The sequence below is a fragment of the Gadus macrocephalus genome, chromosome 19 (genome assembly GCF_031168955.1).
Source record: "Gadus macrocephalus chromosome 19, ASM3116895v1".
Taxonomy (NCBI): domain Eukaryota; kingdom Metazoa; phylum Chordata; class Actinopteri; order Gadiformes; family Gadidae; genus Gadus; species Gadus macrocephalus.
The window spans coordinates 12,124,732-12,147,724 of NC_082400.1; the positions used below are offsets into that span (position 1 = coordinate 12,124,732).

Genomic DNA, 22,993 nt, shown 5'->3' on the forward strand with positions numbered 1-22,993 from the left:
GTCCTCAGATGACCAGCGAGCTGCCTAACACCAGCCCACAGCGCTGCTCGACTGAGTCAACAGTCTGCCTGCAGCGCCGCGAGAACATATCTGTAAAACACACTGAGGATGAGAAGAACGAGAGGAGACATGACAGGAGAAAGAGAGAGGGAGGGAGGGGGAGAGAGAGAGAGAGGGAGCGAGAGAGAGAGGTAGAGAGAGATAGAGCGGTAGAGACAGAGAGAGAGAGAGAGAGGTAGAGAGAGAGAGAGAGGTAGAGAGAGGTAGAGAAAGAGAGAGAGAGCCAGAGAGAGTGAGGTAGAGAGAGAGGTAGAGAGGCAGAGAGAGCTAGAGAGAGAGAGAGATCCCCCTGCTGTTCCCCCAGGAAGCGTGGATGAGACGGGGCGAGCGAGACGAATGCGCCAGCCCCCGCTGTGCGAGGAGATGATAACTCTGTCTCTCTCTCTCTCTGTCTCTGTCTCTCTCCCTCCCTCTCTCCGTCGCTAGGCTCTGCTTCCCCGTGAGTAGAATGTAATTATGTCTCCCCCCTCCTGCCCTCCCTCCCCCCTCTGCGGGCCACGACAACACCACCCCTCTCTCTCCCGGGCGACCAGACGTCAAGGGGAACTTTGCAAATCGCTCGAAAACGGAAACAAAAAACGAATAATAGAAAGAAGATCAGCACGACGTTCCCGTTTGTCTCCCAGCATTCCACATCCTCTCCGAGTTAAAGTTGGGAAATATATCAGCATTAAAATCCTATTAGGGGAGCGAATTAGCTGTGAACACCATTTGACGTGGTGTTTATGCTGATGGCGATGATGTTTGCAGTTTCTAAGTAACTTGGAATATGTATCGTTATAAAAACCATTAGTGGGTGAAGTCAATCGAAGAGTTACATGCTTTAATTCATACCTTCCGTTTAGTAACTTGGACGTATGGAGAGATCTTATTGATAAATTACATTAAAGCTACTTTCGGTGAGATGTGAGAGTTGTTAAGAGCAGAAGAAAGCCAAACTAACAATACCAAGGTCCCCTCCTTCTCTTCTCCCTCTCTCCTTTTGTTTCTTAGACTTTGAGGTGTTAAATTTCCGGCACCTTTGATTGATTCTTGCAAAACGATTTTTTTTACCAATAACGTAAGAGATACCTTGATTGGTCAGAAATGAGCCGTGAGCGATCATTTTTTTCTAAATCGTCTCACAAAAGCAGGGTGTCAACCGAAAACCGATCTACTGAGAATTCCGCTCACTTATAGCTGAAGGATGGCTTTGCGATTTCGACAAACAACCCTCAAACGAGAGCACTTAAAAATCACCTACAGCACATTAAGCAGCACCATGGGGCTTAGGCAACTTGCTCGAGGATGGCTACCTAATTAGACCAGGGGTTCTCAACCACTGGGCCGCAGGCCGATTCCGGTCCGCATTGGCCACCGGGCCGCAGAGATTTAAATATTTGAATATATTAAAATATAAAAACTATGCATACTGGATTCATAAAAAAAATGTTGAGTAACCCTGGGCTAGACTACTATTGGGGTCTGAACCCCGTAGCTATCGGCTATTGGAGTCAATCACTACCGCGAGATGACGCCCCCTAGAACAGAGTACTCGCAGTGCTAGGCTGAAGATGAACGTCTAAAAATGTTTTACAATTGACCTTTGATGTGAATGTTGTAAAACGTTCTGGCAATAGAACAGTTCTGATGCAAAGGCTTCTAACTGTCATGCCCAATGCCCCCGCCTTCAGTACTGTTCTGCTCTTTGAAGTAGATTTAATATATTAATGTTTCCTCTCACTGCATCTCGATCCCCCTCCTTCCTTCCTCTCTTCCTCTCCCTCAAACCCCACAGTGAAAGACTGCCAGTCTCTCTCTCTCTCTCTGTCAAACGTGACGATTGGCTGCACTCTCCGCTGTTTGTGAACTGGATAAAGTGGGCAGACCGCCGCATGCAGGTTGACTCATGCATGTGCGTTCTGAGCCATTTGTTTCCTGCCCTGTGTTGGACAGGATATGCTACGTCTGCGCAGCAGATAAACCTTGGAGCCAGGAGTGGGGAAACAAGTGTTTTGTATTGCCTGTCTTTTTGATTCTGCTCATTCGCTGGGCTCTGATTCAGAATACCTTTAAACCTCTATAATAGATCCGTGAGTCTTTTTACACCTCCGCCATGTAGGCTGTCTTCTGGGTCACCTCCTCCTAGCCCTTTTCTTCCTGCATCTCCTCCTGGTACTCATCCATGCAGGCTGCCTCTTCAATCTCCTCCCCATCCTTTTCAACCTCCTCATCTTCCTGCAGATCCACCTCGTGGATGTCCTCCTCAACCACCTCCAACAACTTCTCCAGTCCCTCACAGATGCAGGCTGGATCCTCCACCTCCTTATGGATCTCTTCACTGTGCTGCTCCTCCACCTCCTCCCTATGCTGCTCCTCCTCTTGTACCTCCATCATGCCGGCTGCCCGACGCAGTTTGAAGAAACTCTAATCCTGTTATCTCCGATTAGAGCCTGGCTCAGACCCAGATGCACGCTTGCAAGCACACGCACACACTCACTCTCACTCTCACTCTCACTCTCACTCTCACACACACACACACACACACACACACACACACACACACACACACACACACACCTACAAGTGGGATCCTAATTTATGTTTTAGCGCTCGGCCTGCACACGTCGTTGCCATGACGACGCAGAGAATCAATACAACCATCTCCAGAAACATCTGTCCGGTCGGCTCCGTCTCCTCCCGGCCACGACGACACATCCCCACGGCGACGAGGCAAACAAGATCAAAGAGTGCTGCAGACGACACCGCCATTGATCTCCCATGGAGCAAGCCGTGTCTCGTTCCACCGGGTCTGGTTCTAACTGGTCTGCCTCTGGTTCTAACAGGGCTGGTTCTAACAGCTCAGTTCTTCTCATACAGGCTCGTCATTCGTCACTTTTGCACAAGCAGAGGCTGAGGAACCCGTCACGGTGGATCAAACCTTTGTCCCAGACTTTGAGAAGTAAGATGCTATCAGAACACGACATCTGCACCGAGAGGCTGCAGCGTCAGCAGGCACCGAGCTATCGACAAGCTCAGTGAGATCAGCCGTGTCATCAGGGGATGGGTTTTGATGTTACCGTTAAAAAAAAAAAGGGAGCCACACTCAGAACTACTCATTTTCCAATATATTCAGCTAATTCAAATCTCATCTCATTTCAGCTAATTCAAATATGCTATGTAATTTCAAAGCGTATTGAAGTCTTCATGAATCACAGATCATTTGTTTAAAACGGATGAACGATTCCTTAGATGAGCAGAAATAAAAGATAATTACGACGTCTATTCGTTTGGAAAATGTGTTTGGACTCATTCGTGAAATAGTTAGGAATGAGTTTGTTTCACTGAAACATATGGCCTCCTAACACGACTTTTCAAACCCTTGTATATTTCTATAGTTGACCTGCATGAGGCATATTGTAGACACGTTTTAAATCGGTCCCTACTGGTCTAACGAAAGGAGGAAACACACGATTACTGACTTTCCAGGAACAAACAACTCCTCTCTCAGTACCCTAACCATGCAATGGGAATTTATATAACCACACACACACAAACACACATACACTCCACACAACCCCAATCAACAATCACAACTCACAAATGCATAATCTTTCATTCCGTTGCTGGTACGTATCAAACTGCAGTCCCATCCAAAGGGATACTCCATCGCTGTATACCAGAGCCATCAATCAAATTTTCTGTGGCTTAATTTGCTGATAGAGCCATCAATCAGTCACTCCCCAAACATACCAGGATCAAAGAGGGAGCGAGAGAGAGAGAGAGAGAGAGAGAGAGAGAGAGAGAGAGAGAGAGAGAGAGAGAGAGAGAGAGAGAGAGAGAGAGAGAGAGAGAGAGAGAGAGAGAGAGAAGCCATGCACATAAATAAATACTGTTATAACAACACTGACTGTATCAACACTTATTTCACTGTATGTCCTTTGTATCTGTGCATCCTTGTGATTTGTGTGTGTGTGTGTGTGTGTGTGTGTGTGTGTGTGTGTGTGTGTGTGTGTGTGTGTGTGTGTGTGTGTGTGTGTGTGTGTGTGTGTGTGTGTGTGTGTGTGTGTGTGTGTGGTCGGTTGAAGGACAGGCCAATGCGATATTCATTTGATAGAGTTCTGCATAACATCACACACAAAAACATGTTTGCGCACACACACACACACACACACACACACACAGACACACACACACACACACACAGCACTGGTGCTCGGTAAACAATGGGCCTCACAAACGCACTGAAAACACACCTCGGGTGATTAGCAGAGCAGACTGAAATAGCCCTTATCACACGGTAAAGGTCGCCCAGCGCCTCACTCTCTCTGTAGCTTGTGCTGCACTAAAAGTTCGAAAGAAAATCCCATCTGTGCTCAAGAGTGACCCTTGGTGAACCGCGGCAGAGCGTGGCCTACACACACGACATGCCAGGCTGGGGCTGGCATGTCCAATCAAACGGAGACACGGCAGGGACTCAGCAGAGCAGAGAACAGTAAGTGAGGGTGTGACATGACATGGTGAAGCCCCCGTAAAGGACAGCGTCCACATTCACCCGTCCACACACACGTTCACACACAGTCATGTCAGCCGTGCAAGGCAGGAGCAGCGAGGGTGGGGTGCTCATGGACACCTCGACACTCGGACACCAGGAGGAATTGAGCTAGCACCCAGACAACCCACTTTCCCTCACTTTCCCCACTCTCACCCGTAACAAGAGGGGGGGGAGAGGGGAGAGAAAGGGGGGAGACAGTCGGAAAAGTGAGGGAAGATATAGATAGAGGGAAGGAAGGGAGACCGGATGGGAGGAGAAAAGAGGAGGAAGAGAGACCGGAAAGGAGGGGAAGAGAGGAGGAAGAGAGACAGGATAGGAGGGGAAGAGAGGAGGAAGAAGGGAGGAAGAGAGATCGGAGAGGAGGGGAACAGAGCAGGCTGATACGGGGAGGAGGGAGAAGATGAGCACTCTTACCGTCCTCTTTGCACTCCTCCGGCGGCTTGGCTTTCTTGGCCAGCCGAGGGTCGAGCCACGAGGTCGTCTTAGTGTTGTGGCTGAGAGGCAGAGAGAGACAGAGGGGGGGAGGGAGAGGGACAAAGGAGGGGAGAGAGGGACAAACAGCAAGTGAGCTAGATAGTTGCTGAGAGAAAAATAGCGTTGGGAGGGGGGGGGGGGGGGGGACTCAGCTTGCAGTTAAAGAGGAGGTGTTCCCCCCCTCAAACCCCCCCTCCCCCTGCCAATCTCCTCAGGCAAAAAAGAGTGAGTTTACCAAAATGGCGATCAATACTTTGCTTACTTCAGTGTTCCTAATTAGCTGCCGACAAAGAGAAGAAAGAGGCCTATGTTTTTTTGTGTGTTTGTCTGCGTTTGTGTATATGTTTGTGTATCTTTGTGTGTGTGTGTGTGTGTGTGTGTGTGTGTGTGTGTGTGTGTGTGTGTGGGGGTAGCTAAGAAAAGATATAAAGGAATAGCTGATGGGTTTGGCAGATCTGCTTTTAGAGAGAGAGAGAGAGAGAGAAAGAGAGAGAGCGAGAGAGAGAGATGGAGAAAGACATCAATAAAGCGTCGATTTTAGCATGAAGACAATTAAAAGAGCTTCAAACTAAACAAACTCACAATTACTGTCCCTCCCTCCCTTAAGCCCCCTGCCTCGCATCTGTCTTCCTCAACACCGATGCATTGTGGGTAATAATAATCAAGGCCGTGTTGGGAGACCAATCAGAGACCATGCATCTTCTTCATCCTCTGATGAAGAGCTGGGATCCCCCTGGAAGAGACTTCAGTCTGTGGGCAGACGGGGGCCCACCTGGCCCTGTTGGGGGGGGGGGGGAGGGTATCCACGCGGTGGGATTTAAACCCTGCCAGCGCTGGGAGGCGTATGTTTTGAAGCCATGAGGAGCCAAATACACCTCCCTTTTATGGGCTGATTGAGTCTGTCACTTCCCGTCATTTTGTTCTATATATTTTACAATATTGTATTATGAGGATAAATTGGTTTCGTACAAGATGAGCCACTGAAAGACATCGCTTATTGAATAAAGCCCAAGCAGACACACACCGTGCCCGCCTGTCAGGTTAAGCATGCCTCCCCTGTAGACGTCTGTGTGTGCATGTCACACACACACACACACACACACACACACACACACACACACACACACACACACACACACACACACACACACACACACACACACACACACACACACACACACACACACACACACACACACACACACACGAAACTCAGGTGACGGCTCCATTAATTGTCACAGTAATGAAGGCACCTTGGCGTTTTTTTTACTGCTGCTCTTAAACCCCTAAAAGCAGCATGAGTTACAGCGAGCAGTTTCTAAAACAGTCTTCTGGCTCGGGCTCAGCCCACCCTGCTCTGTGGCTGTTCCGCGCTGTTTCTTAAATAATTCAATTAAATAGAAGCCTTTCTCTTTAAAGAGAAGGGCCTGGCCAGCGTCCACTCTGGCTCTGGGCTGGTTCCAGTCTGGACATTAACGACCGGCTCCCAACATCTGGACACCCTGATGCTGCAGGACGGTCAACGGTTCAGTTAAACAGACGTTTACCTCGATCCCACCACCAATCTTGAGGACCGGCGCTGTATGTCAGCTGGATGCCGCGGGGGGGGCTAAGACCGGTTGACTAGACAGTCGCACCATCCCTGCTCTCCTCTGATGGAATACGGGTCTCAATACGTCGGCTCCGGCGTCTATATCCTACAGCTGGCTGCCGGGATCACTGTGGAACCACAGCTGAACCCTGTGACATCATTGCGATGATTTGTGGCGCACACCCCACGTCTGATTGAAGAACTGCCACTGAGTCTAGAATGCCGCAGTGGCTGGCTACTAGTATTTATTATGTTTATTTATTTATTTATTTTTTTCCACAATGTCTTGTTTTTTTAAACGATTTATGATGACTATATGCTCTGTAAGGTGACCTTGGGTGTCTTGAAAGGCGCCTCTAAATTAAATGTATTATTATTTATTATTTAGTACCGGCCGTGTAACTCGCCCAATAGCACGTAAACACCTCACTATGCATGCGACCTTAACCTGGTTACCCGGCCCTTATCCAGCTGCTACACGCATGTCAACGTTTGTCTAGAGTTAGGGTTGGGTCAGGGGACCCCATCCTGATCTCTGCATGCCCAAAGTGGATCTGCTCAAATCACATCCTGATCTAGGATGGGTGCACCTCTACCTTCGTCTAAGATGGCGGCTCTAAGAGGACTCACTCTATGAAGTACACCTCTCCCTTCTCCGTGTACGCCATCTCCCAGTTGTCGGGCAGGGGTCCCAGCTCCTCGTCGTCCTCCGGTTTGGGGGGCAGCAGGGGGATGGTGTCGATGGGGGGGAGCTCGGCGGCGACGGCGGCGGCGGTCTCTGTGTCGGGGATCTGTCCCTCCTGCTCTGGGGGCATCATCTCGGCGGGGAGGGGGCCACTGGAGTTGGGGGTGGCGGAGAAGACGCCCTGCCCAGGGGGGGTCTCCCCGGAGGCATCGGTGCTCCGGTCCTCATGTTCACTGGATTCTGAAAGGGCAGCAAACAGAGGCGGGACTTAGAGAGGATACAGAGACAGAGACAGACAGACAGACAGACAGACAGACAGACAGACAGACAGACAGACAGACAGACAGACAGACAGACAGACAGACAGACAGACAGACAGACAGACAGACCTCAGTAATAGAATTGCTGACGGTCTGGTGACGTGTGGCGAGCGGTGCCCAGCATGAGGTCAGAGAGGAAGACAGATTGAGAGATAATCCATAAAAAGACCGGGTGGGGGTGGAGAGGGGGATGCTATCTGCTTAGATCACAAAGCCGTGGGGCTCTATTGATCCCCACACCCGCCCACCCAACCCCACCTACTCCCCCACCTCTCCGCTCTTTGGCACAGGCAGAAAAAATAAAATCAAGCCTAGAGAGCACGGCTTTAAACAACAAACAAGAAAAACACGTACACACACACACACACACACACACACACACACACACACACACACAGGTGTAGTTTCAAGGCTTAGTCTCACAGCGCTTGAAGCTAACAGTGTGTGTTTAAGGGGGTCAATAAAGTTGCAGAGAACAATAACATCTGGAAGAAACTGTCTGGTTCCAACTGGTGTTTTCACCGCTGAGCCATGAGGTGCTCAGACACGTCGTTGAGGGTAGTTAAATGTGTATGAATGAGTGAAAAGTCCTAACATTGTGTATGAATGAGTGAACAGTCCTAATGTTGTGTATGAATGAGTGAACAGTCCTAATGTTGTATATGAATGAGTGAACAGTCCAAACATTGTGTACGAATGAGTGAACAGTCCTAATGTTGTGTATGAATGAGTGAACAGTCCAAACATTGTGTATGAATGAGTGAACAGTCCTAATGTTGTGTATGAATGAGTGAACAGTCCTAACATTGTCTATGAATGAGTGAGGAGTCTGAATGTTATGCATGAATGAGGGAACAGTCCTAACACTGTGTATGAATGAGTGGTTAGCCCTAATGTTGTGTATGAATGATTGAACAGTCCTTACACTGTATGAATGAGTGAACACCACCCACCACACTCTAAAGCCCAAAGAGAGATAAAGAGAGAGCCTCTCATTGCTGAGTAAAGCTCACAGCGCTGCAGTGGGGATGATTTCTATCTCTCCTGCTTCATGTACAAAGAGACTAAAGACTATTCTGGACTCCAACAGCAACTTTGTCGTCTTGCCGACACGGCCATTTGCTCTGGGCTTAAGGTTCCCCGGAAACAAGCGTGGACGATCCCCCCGGACAGAATCACAGACAGACCCCTCCTCGGACAGACAGACTGCCTCCCCGGACAGTCCTCTACCCCCCCAGACAGACCCCTGTGGTAAGGCAGCGCTGAACCACATCTGAACCGACAGAGCAGGCCGATCCAGAGGACTCTACACCCTTCCTCTGGTCGTCTATTGTTTCAGTAACAGTCTCTTACCTCGTTTGAACTCCTTCCGATTAGAAAACCAAAATCTCATCCTTCCCTCCGAGTCTCTGGTCTGAAGCGTGACGCTGTTGTTGTTGTCGGGGTCCCCCCCCCCTCCGCCAACAGGTGTTTAGGTCCTGCTGAGCGACAGCCTCCGGAGCATTCAGTAGTGTGGACCGTCCGGCTGCACGGAGGGGCCGAGGCTACACTGACACGCCCCCCCCCCCCCCCCCCCCCACCGGGAGAGAGCCCTGGATCAATACGGAGCCAGTCCCGTGGACCCCGGCCCCCAGAGTCACGGGCCCCCCCCCGGGGCTCAGGGACCGGCTCCCAAAGCCGCCCGATAGAAGGACTCTTTTGTGATCAGCCGGTGCATGTGATGAGGAGATAAAGCACACTGAAACCGGGAGCCTGGCTGTGGTCAGGTTGTGTCAGGTTGGGGGGGGCATTCATGTGTGTGTGTGTGTGTGTGTGTGTGAGGGGGGGGGCATTCATGTGTGTGTGTGTGTGTGTGTGTGTGTGTAAGGGGGGGGGGGGGTTCATGCATGTTTGTGTGCACACATAAGCTGCAGGGTAAGGCTGGTGTGAGTATCAATTGTGTTGTCGTTTATACAGCGTTTTTTTCAAACAGTCACATTACCGGGATCCAACACATTCAGCCTTTTGTTCTCCGGAGTCCGAGAGGATGTACCGTCGGTTTGGTTTTGGTTGTGAGTCAAAGCCAGCACATCTATTCCTGGCCGGTTCAATACGGCGCCCGTCAATACGCTGTGGGTGGGGCGTGGCTCCTGCTCTCTCTGTCTGTGGGCGGTCTATCCAGAGGGGAGAGGACACTCTCAAACAGCCTGATGATAGATGCTCCATTGCCGGGGCCCCTGGACACCCACAGGGCCCCCCCCGTAGATCCACGCCTGGCCCTGGGACTAAATATGAATCATTTTTTAACTTCTTCTTCCCTCAAGGTTCCACGCCCTGGCGTCCTTTAGATTCAGACAGAGGCTCCGCATTGCTGACGTCAAAACCGCCAACTGCTCACATCCTCCAAGGTTACTTCTGAGTAAGCCCTCACTGCTGGTTACGCACTCGTGTTGCCAGGGACAGCAGAAGGAAGGCAAGTAGGGAAGGGGAGGGAAGGGGGCCTTACCTGGGGTGACTGATATGCCGTTGCCGTTGCCGTTGACGACGGGCCTCTCCTCCTCCTCCTCCTCCTCGGGGGGTTCCATGCCCGCCTTCTCCATGTTACTGACAGACTTGTTGCGCCTCCTCTTGCCCTGGGAGCTGGGGGTGGAGCCGGGCAGCAGCTGCTCCGTCACATTCAGCACCGAGCTGGGCTCCGTGGGGGGCTTGGGGGTGCCGTAATGGTTATCTGGGGGGGGGGGGGGGGGGGGGGGGGGGGAGGATGTATAAAAACACACAGGTATATAAATATACAGGGATATCGGCATATACAAACACACACGTGCTTAATATGCAGTTGCGATAGTTGAATATGCTGTTTGGTAGTTTAATATAGTTTGTTTGTTTACTATGTTGTATTGGTAGTTTAATGTGTTGTATTGTTAGTTGAATATACAGTTTGGTAGTTTAATATGCTGTATTAGTAGTTTGATATGCTGTATTGGTAGTTGAATATGAAGTCTCGCCGTTTTATAAGCTTTATTGGTCGTTTTCATGCTGTTTCCATAGTTCATTCTCCTCTGTGCTCTCCCACCTCCATATTTAAAGCGTTATGGGGCGGTGGTGCTCTAATGTGTTCTCTCATGCATCATTCAGGAGGTGAAGATACGGGGAGATGAGTGAGCCGATCCGGAGACAGATAAAGCTGCTCTGAACCAGGAGACCAGACACCAGGGATCAGAGATGCTGAAAAGTTAATGTAAACACCACAGAGCGACGGACCGCAATGAACCCGAACAAACCAGAACATCACCGCTTGACACGAGGCCTACACGAGGAGACGCTCACCATGGGAGGACAGTAGGCCAACACAAGGAGAGGACAGTAGGCCTACACAAGGAGAGGACAGTAGGCCAACACAAGGAGAGGACATTAGGCCTACACAAGGAGGAGGACATTAGGCATACACAAGGAGAGGACTGTAGGCCAACACAAGGAGGAGGACATTAGGCCTACACAAGGAGGAGGACATTAGGCCTACACAAGGAGAGGACTGTAGGCCAACACAAGGAGGAGGACATTAGGCCTACACAAGGAGGAGGACATTAGGCTTACACAAGGAGGAGGACATTAGGCCTACACAAGGAGAGGAGGACATTAGCCCTACACAAGGAGAGGACATTAGGCCTACACAAAGAGAGGAGGAAAGTAGGCCTACACAAGGAGAGGAAAGTAGGCCTACACAAGGAGAGGACAGTAGACCTACACAAAGAGAGGACAGTAGGCCTACACAATGAGAGGACAGTAGGCCAACACAAGGAGAGGACAGTAGGCCAACACACGGAGAGGACAGTAGGCCAACACAAGGAGGAGGACATTAGGCCTACACAAGGAGGAGGACATTAGGCCTACACAAGGAGAGGACTGTAGGCCAACACAAGGAGGAGGACATTAGGCCTACACAAGGAGGAGGACATTAGGCCTACACAAGGAGAGGACTGTAGGCCAACACAAGGAGGAGGACATTAGGCCTACACAAGGAGGAGGAAATTAGGCTTACACAAGGAGTACATTAGGCCTACACAAAGAGAGGAGGACAGTAGGCCTACACAAGGAGAGGACAGTAGGCCTACACAAAGAGAGGAGGACAGTAGGCCTACACAAGTAGGAGGACATTAGGCCTACACAAGGAGATGTGGGAGGAGAGTAGGCCAACACCAGGAGGAGGACATTAGGCCTACACAAGGAGGAGGACATTAGGCCTACACAAGGAGGACATTAGGCCTACACAAGGAGGAGGACATTAGGCCAACACAAGGAGGAGGACATTAGGCCTACACAAGGAGACATGGGAGGAGAGTAGGCCAACACAAGGAGAGGAGGACAGTAGTCCTACACTAGGAGACGCTCAGCGAGGGAGGACAGTAGGCCTACACAAGACGACGTGGGAGGAGAGTAGGCCTACACAAGAAGCAGCTCAGTGTGGGAGGATAGTAGGCCTACACAAGGAGATGCGGACAGTAGGCCTACACTAGGAGATGTGGGCGGACAGGAGGCCTACACAAGGAGAGGAGGACAGTAGTGCCACACTAGGAGACAAAGGAGGACAAAAAAGCAAAGAAGGAATGAAAGAGCAGAGAAAGTGGATATCAGCAGATGGGGACAGAAGCTGTGTTGAAGGAAAACGTTAATGGACACGCGAGACGAGACCAGCATGTCTAGCAGATATGAGGGAGATATGAGGAAGATACAAGGCTGGACCTCCAAGATAACGTCTGCTACAGCCCCACTCAGTGAGCCGCAGCCACACTCAGTGAGCTGCAGCCACACTCACGCTGTCCTCCCTCCAGCCCCTTGGGCGGAGGAGGTCGTTTGTCCATCGAGGAAGGAAAATACAAGCATGTGAGTCCAGAAGCACCATGTGTGGGTCAGGCTTCAGAGAGCCAGGGCGTTCAAGATGTTTCCGTTGACCATTCAACAAAGATTGCCAGTGGTCATTTACAACCCGGTCCGTTTATCTGACTCCTACAAACAACATACGATGGAATCTAAATGATTTCCTCCATCAGTCACGTCCTGTTCTTCCCAGGCTTCCTATAACCTTGTCTACCCCTCTAGGAATGAGAAGGTTGAGAAGGCCTCATAAAAGGCTGTCGTGTGGCTTGGCAGTGTTAACCTTTGGTTGCCACGGTAATGGCAAACCACCACCATTTTGACAACGGTGCACTTGACTCACACAAAAGACCGCTGTTACAAACTTTAAACTATAGAGAACCACTCAAAACAACTGGCAGGAAACCCTTTTTCCTCCCTCAACTGAGGTGTCGTTTTAAAGGATTACTCTATGCCATTCCAAATGTGAGTTTATTTCTCCCCATGTATTTAGATACAGAATGTGAGTTATATCTCCATGAATTTATATTAAGTATGTGAGTTAATATCTCCATGTCTTAATACACAGTATGTGTTAATATCTCCATGCGTTAATATACAGTAGTGAGCTATTATCTCTATGTATTCATATTCCGAATGTATTTCTTTACAGTATGCATTGACATCCAGTATGTATTTATATCCAGTATGTGAGTTAATGTATTTCTATACAGTCGTGTGCTTCATGTGTGCCTCAGTTCCCCAGCTGCAGCATGTCTGCACACCAGCAGACTAGGAGAACCAGTTCCAGACAGATAAACCACTGTGATGTTGAGGCTCCCTGCAGGAGACGACCAGACGGGACTTCTGTCGTGGGCCTCGGTGACATTTGCAAAGAAAGAACGAGAAGGAGGTGGTTTGATCGGAGCATATCAGCAGCTGATCCCATTCTTCTACTTTTATAAATAAAATACAACTTGAGCGGAGAGAAGCAGCAGATTTCTATGGGGGTTATTGGAACGGGCTAGGTGTCAGATCGCGTGACAAACCCTCAGTAGCCGCTGGGAACAACCGACCGCTGTGGCGTGGCTCGGAGATAAAAACCAGTCAGAAGGAAACTTGGGCTGGTGTCCCTGGTCTGGTGGGGGAGTGTTAAAATGTCTGCTCCGTGCTCCGGGGATCCCAAGCAGCCCATCAAACCGGGGATCAGGTAGGTTGAGTTTATTCAGTGTCAGCCACCGTTTCAGAGACACAGGAGGCATAAGGGAAGGTAAGAAGTCTAGAGGAGACACCGTGAGACTCCAGATAACCGCAGGAACAGAAGGGCACTTCAACTAAACCAACAAGATCAGAGGTTAAACTGAAATACGCTGAAAACATGACACACAGACCACTTATTATGCAAGAACAATTTTCGTTAATTAATAGAAAGGGCTGAATGAATACTGGATACTGTCCTTTAAGAAATTGCAGAGTCCCCCCGGCTGGGAGTGGAAGGAACAGGAACGCTGCCTAAGTCTTTGAGGTGCAGTTGCACTGAAACCACATTCAGAGAATAACTTGGAAAACTTACTCAACTTAAAATGCAACCCTAAACTCCATCCCACAATCACAGCATGATTAGAGGGGGCTCCAACTTTTCCAGGGTAGAGCTGTACTACATGAAAACTACGGTTCATGCTCCATTTCTCCGTAATTAAAAGCATCCATCAAGCATTTGTTGACCCATGATTGACAAGGTTCAGGATATCTGGGTAAAAGGAGTCTCCCATATCGCCTCTCTCCCTAAGTTCTAAACTCCCATTCTCTCCAGTGTAATCAACCATTAAATTATAAAAATACATAAAACTGTGGATGATGGAACTTCAGCCCTCAGAGAGGCGGTCACGTTGTCTCCGATGCCACCGAATGGGTTCTGCGAGCAGAGAATTCCTGGAAGAACCTCCCACTTCGCTCCCAGATCAGGACCGGTAAAATGGCCAGCTGCAAATTAGAGGTTTTTCTCTCCCGTCGACGGTGTCTGGTTCTGCATGAGCGCAGGGCCAGAGACAGACTCATGTAGGAGCGCAAGGGGTGGAACTACCTGCTGCTGGAGGGAAGACCCCAAAGGACCCCAGGGAGGGAATCAGGGGGGGCGGATCACAGATGTGACAGATGTAGTGTGAGAGAAGCAGAGTGGTCGGTGATGCACACACACTGTTGAGTCTGTGTGTGTGTGTGCGTCTGTGTGTGTGTCTGTGTGTGTGTGTGTATGTATGCGTGTGTGCGCACGCGTGTTCCTACTTTTTCCTCATCACGTCGTAGGAGATATCTTGGCTTTTTAAAAGCAGATCACTGATCAGCTAAACACATTGTGTTGATGAAAAGCTGGAGGCTGAGGTGGGGACAATATCGCCCAATAATGTCCAAACTCACTTTAACGTGTCTGGAGTGGTTCCAATGCTCCCCGCCCGGTGCGGTGTGCAGTTCTCCAACCCAATAAGGGAACACAAAGCGATACGGACCCACTGAAGCGTGTAATGGAACAGCCCCCGTACCTTCATACGTCCCGCTCTCTAACAGCGCCCCGCTCTCCTCCAGCTCCAGAAAGCGCTCAATGGTGATGAAGTCGTAGTCCACCCCGGGCACCTCTCCCTCCCTCGGCTGCCGGGTTGTACCTGGAGATCGGAGAGAAGAGGAGAGCATTAGAGCTGATGGGACCTGGCATCGCCTCGTGGACCGCTGACAGCACTGAGTTCCTCTTACAGAATCAGAGAAGGGAACCGCAGCCCGGCCTTTATCCTCCCCGTGCTTCATAGGGTACGATTCCCGGGAAAAGCGCTCTCACCTGGCTGGTCTCGTCACTAAATGACCGGTCAGAGGATGAGGCTGAATTACTCAGGAGAACAGCAGCTGGCACCTGTTCGCTTTCATGTCCATTGAGTTGGCATTCACATTACCGGTGGGCTCTAGCTTCCATCCGTCCACCGCTCTCTGAAGGGTTTAAAGTTCTTTGAAGGACAACACCCTCGAGGGGGGTACTCGACGCTAGGCCTAGCCCACGGGCTAGTTAAAGCACACACACCACGCAACACTCACATGCAAGGAACCAAAGCACGCTAGGTACACACAGCAGATGCTAGGTATGACACATACTAGCCATCGCACACATGGTAAGAGCAGCGAACGCATGCTATAGCAGACACACGCCCACACGTAGTCAGTGCACACGCATCTCAAACTGTAGCCTGCTTGCCTTGGCGGCTGCGTCTGGTCTCCGAGCAATCATAATTATGCACCCACTGATGCATCAGGCTAAAAGGTTCTCTGGGCTAAACTCCCAGCCGTAGAAGGTAATAAAGTTCCGTGTTTAGGAAACAAAGCGTGTCCTAACATGGTATTTGCGTGCTGGTAGTGAGGCCGCCCCAGGCATGGAGCTCGGACAGCTCGGACAGCAGCACGCAAAGCCCCCCCCCCCCCGCGGCTCTGTGTGTTGGTGAGTGGTGACGACAAAGCCGCACGCCTGGACTCCTCGTCCTCCTGAAGAGCGCTAATCAGCCCGTTAGCGGCTCCAGAGGTGAGTGGCTCTGGCGCTGTGTGTGTTGACATGGAGGACCGACCCCCCCCCCCCCCGGGGGTGCTGAAGGGGTTCAAGCCTCGCGCTGTTGTTAGCTTGTTGTTCACTGATTGATTCAGGGCATTGATTTGTGGCAAAATATCGGTACCTTTGTTATCCGTTCAATTAAGCTCAGTTCTTCAAGTTATTGTTTTTTGCCAGAGCAGTTATGTCCAATCAGCAGGCTGGGGGGCAGCGTGCTGATTGGGCAATCGCTAATGAGCACTGCCACTTATAGATGGATAGATGCACGATGGTTTCCAAAGATTAGAGAAGGACTCTCTCTGTTGAAGAACGATCTTCTGGTCGACCCTTAGATACCTCAGGAAGAAGAACGCTCCGTTTATGGTAATGAATACTCTGTTTATTCTGGTCTGAGCTATGTTGGGAAAAACAATTTCATTGTTTAATTTATTCTCAGCCTGTTACTTTGATTAAATCAGAAAGTAGTTGCCAGGAAATAGGATGCAGACAACAGGATATCATTTATGTTAATCTGTACTCAAGTTCAACATGTAGCCCAGTGGAAAAATACAGGGTTGACAATTATCATTAATTATCAATTATTATTTATTTAGAAAGTAACTAGAAGTATGAGCAGGCCTCCAGACCCATAACTTGACAAGCTCCACCTGTTTGGCTCACTACTACACCTCTGAGACGGGTCTACTTCTAGAGTTGCATGTCCTTTACCATGTGACAGCTGGCTCCTTTTTGATTGGCTACCGAGCCGTGTCCCCAGCTGGTCTGACCAGCTGGGGACACCTGGACAGGTGTGAAGTGAACACCCCCCGCGTGGTCTGACCTGGCGAGATCATGGATCACACCTTCACCGCCCCCCAGCGTGAACCAGTGAACATATAGTGAATGAGTGAATGAGTCCATCACGTTTGTGTTGAGTTCTGCCACGGCTCCCTTGGTGTGTTACTGTGAGCTCGAAGAGAACGAGTGAAACTCATCATGGAGGTTTTCATCCGTGACACCGACAGCGAGGATTCTGCACACAGCGTAAACATAACACAATATTACTAGTGAAGACAAACATATGTGATTATAGCGGAGACACTTTCAATTCAAACAACTCGTTTAGAGCTTTGTCTAGCCCGCAGTATCATTCACGATGCAGTCTAAAGGTATCCATCTCCATTTCCCCACACCGCGGCCCACAGCAGTGGACGCTATAAATACTTTTCTTTTCTGGTCGGAGCCATTAAATCTGAACCGTGTGTGTGAAATTAACAGCATTAGGGTCTCCGTCCCACAGTAATGAATCCTTTTAGGGGAACACTTCCAAATTACATATGTTAATCTTCTGACACGGCCAACAGGTGTGGACTCCTGAGCCTGTGTACGTGCGTCCGTGCGTGTGTGTGTGTGTGCATACGTACGTGCATGTGTATACGTGCGTACGTGCGTACCCACCACAATGAGCACATTGAGGTTCTGTGCGACAGGACTCTTCTCCAGAGGAAGACCATGTCACCCCCTGTTTACGTGGGTCGGTATCCCATGGAATAAACAGCTCTATGAATAACAATATAACCTATCTGAGGAGCACCGGAGGGGGGGGGGGGGGGGGGGGGGGGGTGCGCTCGGCTACACTTGCGTAACACTGCGTTACATTTGCATGTCATGAAGCTCTGATGACCGCATGCTGGGCGACATAGCGTGAGCCCCGGCCGGAGCCCACTTTTATGTAGGTCATCCTCATGGGCCCGTTCTCATGGTCTGGGACTGATCTGTGGTCAGGGGAAGACGGATACAGCCCCCTAAATGAGCTGTTTTCTACGGTGACATCCTATCCATCACGGGGCTGCTTGGTGGAGAACCGAGACGGAGAGCGGAGGGAGCAGGAGGGAGGAAAATGAAAAGGAGGCGAGGGAAAGAAACAGAGACAGATCGATGGAGAGGCACAGTTAGACATAGGGACAAACTATCCCGTAATATATCAGAGGCCCAGGCTGTTGGGCCTTCCCTAAATTCTTGCTTTTCTAATCTTCACACCAAATTATGGATAAATACAGCATGCATTCGCTAACCGTAACCTGTGACAATTTCCAGGCAGAGTGAGTTTCAAGAGGAAATATTCAATTTTTACCCTAATGAGAGCCGAATGAACCGAGCGAGAATAGAGGGATCGGAACTCAACTAAATAACCAGAAAAACACTGTATTTAACTGGTTTGGAGCATTAGCCTTGAGGCACATTTGCTAGCTTCTCACTAGGATGAATCCTTGTTGTATTCACAACAATAATCCTGCAACAAATTTAGTAAAATAAAATGTTAGCATTCCGTTTCAACAAACTACAAAATACTTGCGTTCTTATGAAAAAAAACACAATGTTAAAGCTGTGTGTTAAGATTCTGTGACCACTTTATGTGTTTTAAACATGTTGTAACCGATATATAATAATTAGCATTCTGCCACATCAAGGTAAAAGCTCAATAAGTGACTCAATATCTAACTGCCATTACGTCACAGCAAAGCTTTGAATCCAGTCCATGCATTTTTTATCCGTCAAGATATTTGAGACTCGTTTGTTATGTTTTTATGAATATTCCCAGGCTGATTCTGTAATTAAATAAAGATGTAATTCGGTTAAACAAGACTTAAAAGTCTGGCTGTGTGCTTATATCTAAGCCGAGGGAAAGAGGCGTCTGAAACAAAGACAAGAACAAAAAGAGAGCGTCTCAGAGAGGAGTAGAGAGGGTGAGAATGAAACGCTGAAAGCAAATGTGCCAGGTCTCTCTGAGGTCCTTGAGTGTCAAGACATTCAGTCACTCTGTCACCTCACTGCTCCGCGGCGGCGCTATAAAACAAAACCAATCTCCCAGGGCCCTCACCCCCCCCACCAGCGGAAATAGAAGCAGAATACATTTGAATGTAGTCAAGTGCACTGTGTGTCTGCTTTAAGAGAAGTCCCCAGGTTGGCCCAGAGCTAATCTATTCCTTGGCCATAGTGCACTTGGATTTATGTTTGAGGACGCAAAGGCATCCCTGACTCTGACTGAATGCGGATAGGTTTAAATATTTACAAATCTCAGATTACCCCCTTTTTGAGGCGAATGCTTTACTGTGTGTCACACTTTTCTGTGTGCGCCCCACACTGTTCATTACCGTGGCCTATTTTTAAACCGCACTCTATCTCCATGATCTCTGCTTTCTAATGTATTCCGTCTTTAAACCGTATAGTGACTTGGTTTTTGCAGCTGAAATCACAGCTTTGTGAGGCTGTGGACGGAACCATCTTCATTACAGAAGAGTACATTAAGGGGAGAGAACAATCTACAGTCTATTTTACAATCTGTGTTCCAGAACCCCCTCTCTGACCCGGCCTGGAGCTCCATGGGGCAGACCCAGCCGATGCTAATATGATAGAGAAACAGCAGGGGGGAGACAGCGCTATGCTAATGCCTCCGGTATGTTTTGGACTTAAGGTGAGGTTTATTTATAGGCTCGTGTTTTCAACCTTGTTTATTCCTGTGTGTATGCGTGTGTGTGTGTGTGTGTGTGAGAGATAAGGTTGAGAGAATGTGTGATCTTGTCAGATATGAGTCTGTGTGTGTCTTTGTCTCCGTGTGCGAGTGTGGAGAGAGAGAGAGAGAGAGAGAGAGAGAGAGAGAGAGAGAGAGAGAGAGAGAGAGAGAGAGAGAGAGAGAGAGAGAGAGAGAGAGAGAGAGAGAGAGAGAGAGAGAGAGAGAGAGAGCCAGCGAGAACAAGAGCCAGCGAGAACAAGAGCCAGAGAGCCAGAGAGAGACAGAGAGAGCCAAAGCGAGAAAGCATTTTTGTATCTATTAACCATCAAAGACAGCAGCTAGCGGTTAGCCCTGGCCTCGTCTGGCCACTAGCTGGCTGATAGTGACGATAACCGCCCACACTGTGTTGTTTTTAGAGGCCGGCTTTACCAGAGGGGCCCGCGGGCTGAGAGGGGGGGGGGGGGGGGGGGGGATCCTCCCTTTCACCTGCTAATCCCACCGGGTGCGAGCGCCTGGGCTGCGTCAGCACGGTGCTTTGTGCCGGCGCTAAGCTAGCTGTTAGTCAATTAGGAAGAGGCAGGCCCGGCCCGCGAGCGCTGGATAGACGGAGGGATTAACACCTCGCAACTACCGCTGTGCCCATGAGCAGCTCAATCAACAACAGTGCACTGGACTAGATCTACATTGCATCACACTACACCGCAAACACGCACACACACAATATTGTACACAACGGAATTACCTCACATTCATTCTACAGTGCACTATACGACACACAGACAGACACTACACCATCGAACTATGCACCACAACGCCACAACACAACATAGCAACGCAGGACACTGCACAAAACAACAGATGACACACTACATTCTAATGCAGTGCACTGAAATACAGTACAGCGCACTATCGTACTACACACTACACTACAGTTCAGAAAAATACACTATAATATACTACACTTCTACACATTACACTGCAATATACTGAAACACACTACTACAGCGTACACTACAATATAATGAAATACACTATACTACCACACAATACATTATACTAAATACACTACAATATACTATACTACACTACTACACAATACATGATATACACTATACTACACAACACTACTACACATTACATGATATACACTATACTACACAACACTACTACACGTTACACTACAATACACTAACTGAACTATTCTACACTAAAATACACCACAACAAAATTCCCCAAAGACGGCATGACACTATAATAAACTATGTGAAACAAGACAACATCACACACACTACACAACACTCAATTACACAACATCACCGACAGTAAAACAACTAAAAGCTGCCTTCACTACTCTTTATAAACCATGAGCCGCAGTCACGCTGAACACATGCAGGCTGAGCACTTATTGAACATGTCCTCTCAGAACGCTTTAATCAGCGGAGGCGGAGCTTATGGAGAACACAATGAGGGCACATCAGTTCAGAGCCAAGATGGCCGCCTGAGATCCCCCATAACGACACAGCCGCGCACCCACACCCACACCCACACACACACACACACACACACATTCAACAACACACACCCACGCACACAACAACTCACACCAGCCAAACACACACACACACACACACACAAAAGCCCACCAAATCCAGGGGGATAGAGACAGTCTGCATATAGCTGGCTGATGCATGTCACATTATCATAAGGAGATATCAAAAAGGGGGGACTGCATTGAGAGAATCACCATTAAAAAGCACTTCACTTCCAACAGGGAAAAATCCAAAAACAAACAGCCACAAAATGATTGCAAAACCCTCCTCCTCAACCTCTCGCTGCCTCCTTTTGTTCAACCGCAGGAACACCGAGTTCTGCTCTCCCAGTGAATGCTTAGCAGGCATCAGTAAGTAATTCTGTCCTTTAGACAATTTAAATCCATACCGGGGAGTCCAAAGTAGAAGAAACAAACATTTAAAGTGGCTCGCTGATGACTTCCTTCCTCCAACCTTCTCCCACCTCACAGCCAAACACCATTACCTCCCATCTGGTGGACGGCGGCTGGGTGGGGGCGACGGCCCCATCACCGCGGTGGCAGTGGGCTGCGTCTCTAATTACACCACCCATCACCCGGCCACGTCCTGGCGGCCCGCCTAACAACACACTCCGGTTGACAGAGGGCTTAATGGCTAATTACAGACCCCATCCATCCATGGGGGGGGGGGGACGACGACGACGAAGAGAATATAGAGCCACACAAAAAATTCCCCAGTTCACAGGGATTCAACTGAGACGAAACACAGTTCAGTGAACACGCACGACAGCAGCAGCAAGATGTGGAAACCGAACAAGCTTCAAGGTTACATCAAACAACTTTGCCTTTTTGCTACGGCTCTTCAGAGAACGGTTCATTGTTTGTTGGTTGTTGTCTAGCGACCTCGGCAGGCAAGGTTTCCTCTGCTCATCTCGAGCAGAGAACAACATCCAAGAGGAGATGTTCGATAACAAAACATATCCTGCGAGGGTTAGCCTGGGTGCTTTAAGGGAACAAATGATAAAAAATGTTGCTTATGAACCCACAATGACACCTTGTGAACCACTAAAGGCATAACACTGAGATAACAACGGATTATTCCTCCTTTAAGGTGTTGTGACTTATTCCACGAGTTCTGGCTAAGACAAAACCACCACAAATCAAAGCTGTGACCCAAAGCTCTAACAGCCAATTTAAAACAATGCTAGTTCCGCAGCAGTGAGCAATATGTACAGTTAGCAGATGTTAGCCGACGAGAGCATGTGTAGCAGAAGGCTATTGGCTGCAACAAAATTTTAAGTACAGGCATTAAACATTTATTGTACTCACTAAAGGGTAGTTTAAACCGGTGAAACACATGAATACAATGTCTGTGACTGCAATAGATGTAGAAAAGGCTTTCAGAAGCTCGAGGTCAGTTTGACGTCCATTTTGCAAGTCACAGGAGGAAGGAAATCCAAACATGGGCAATATGGGACTTGGGTGGAGCTGAAGTTGGCGATAGCAACCACCTGTCAATCCTAGAGAGAGCTGTCCAATCGAAACACCCCAGCGAGCTGACCACTTTTTAAGCTTGCATTTTCGGATTCAAAAGAACAATAATTGACATAAAGAGACAGAGCGGAGAAAAGGAAAAATTAGCTATTAGGATTAGCGTGGGGGCGGAGGCTCAGAATCTGGAGCCAGAAGAAGACTTTAAGACTCAGAACCAAAGTGGTTTCTTCTGGTTCCTTCTCGTCCAGGTTCCGGCCCCGCATTGGGCTTGACCGGATCAGACCGGTAATCAACACAGCTGGAAGCCAACCAACGAGGAGGCTAAGTGGCTGACAGTAACATAGCGGCCAGCAGCTACCAGTTAAACGGATTCCCCTCCGAATCGATTCGGCACCTGACGTTAG

The 22,993-nt window shown here is 49.1% G+C and overlaps 1 protein-coding gene across 1 annotated transcript in view; it reads right to left on the reverse strand.

Moving 5' to 3' along the window:
- The window catches only part of LOC132447778 (membrane-associated guanylate kinase, WW and PDZ domain-containing protein 2-like), a 120,704-nt gene that overhangs the window by 45,566 nt on the left and 52,145 nt on the right, over positions 1-22,993 (reverse strand). Inside the window, 4 exon segments of the mRNA XM_060038736.1 lie at positions 5,009-5,088; positions 7,290-7,584; positions 10,150-10,371; positions 15,032-15,151. Of these exon segments, the coding sequence (XP_059894719.1) occupies positions 5,009-5,088; positions 7,290-7,584; positions 10,150-10,371; positions 15,032-15,151 (717 nt within the window).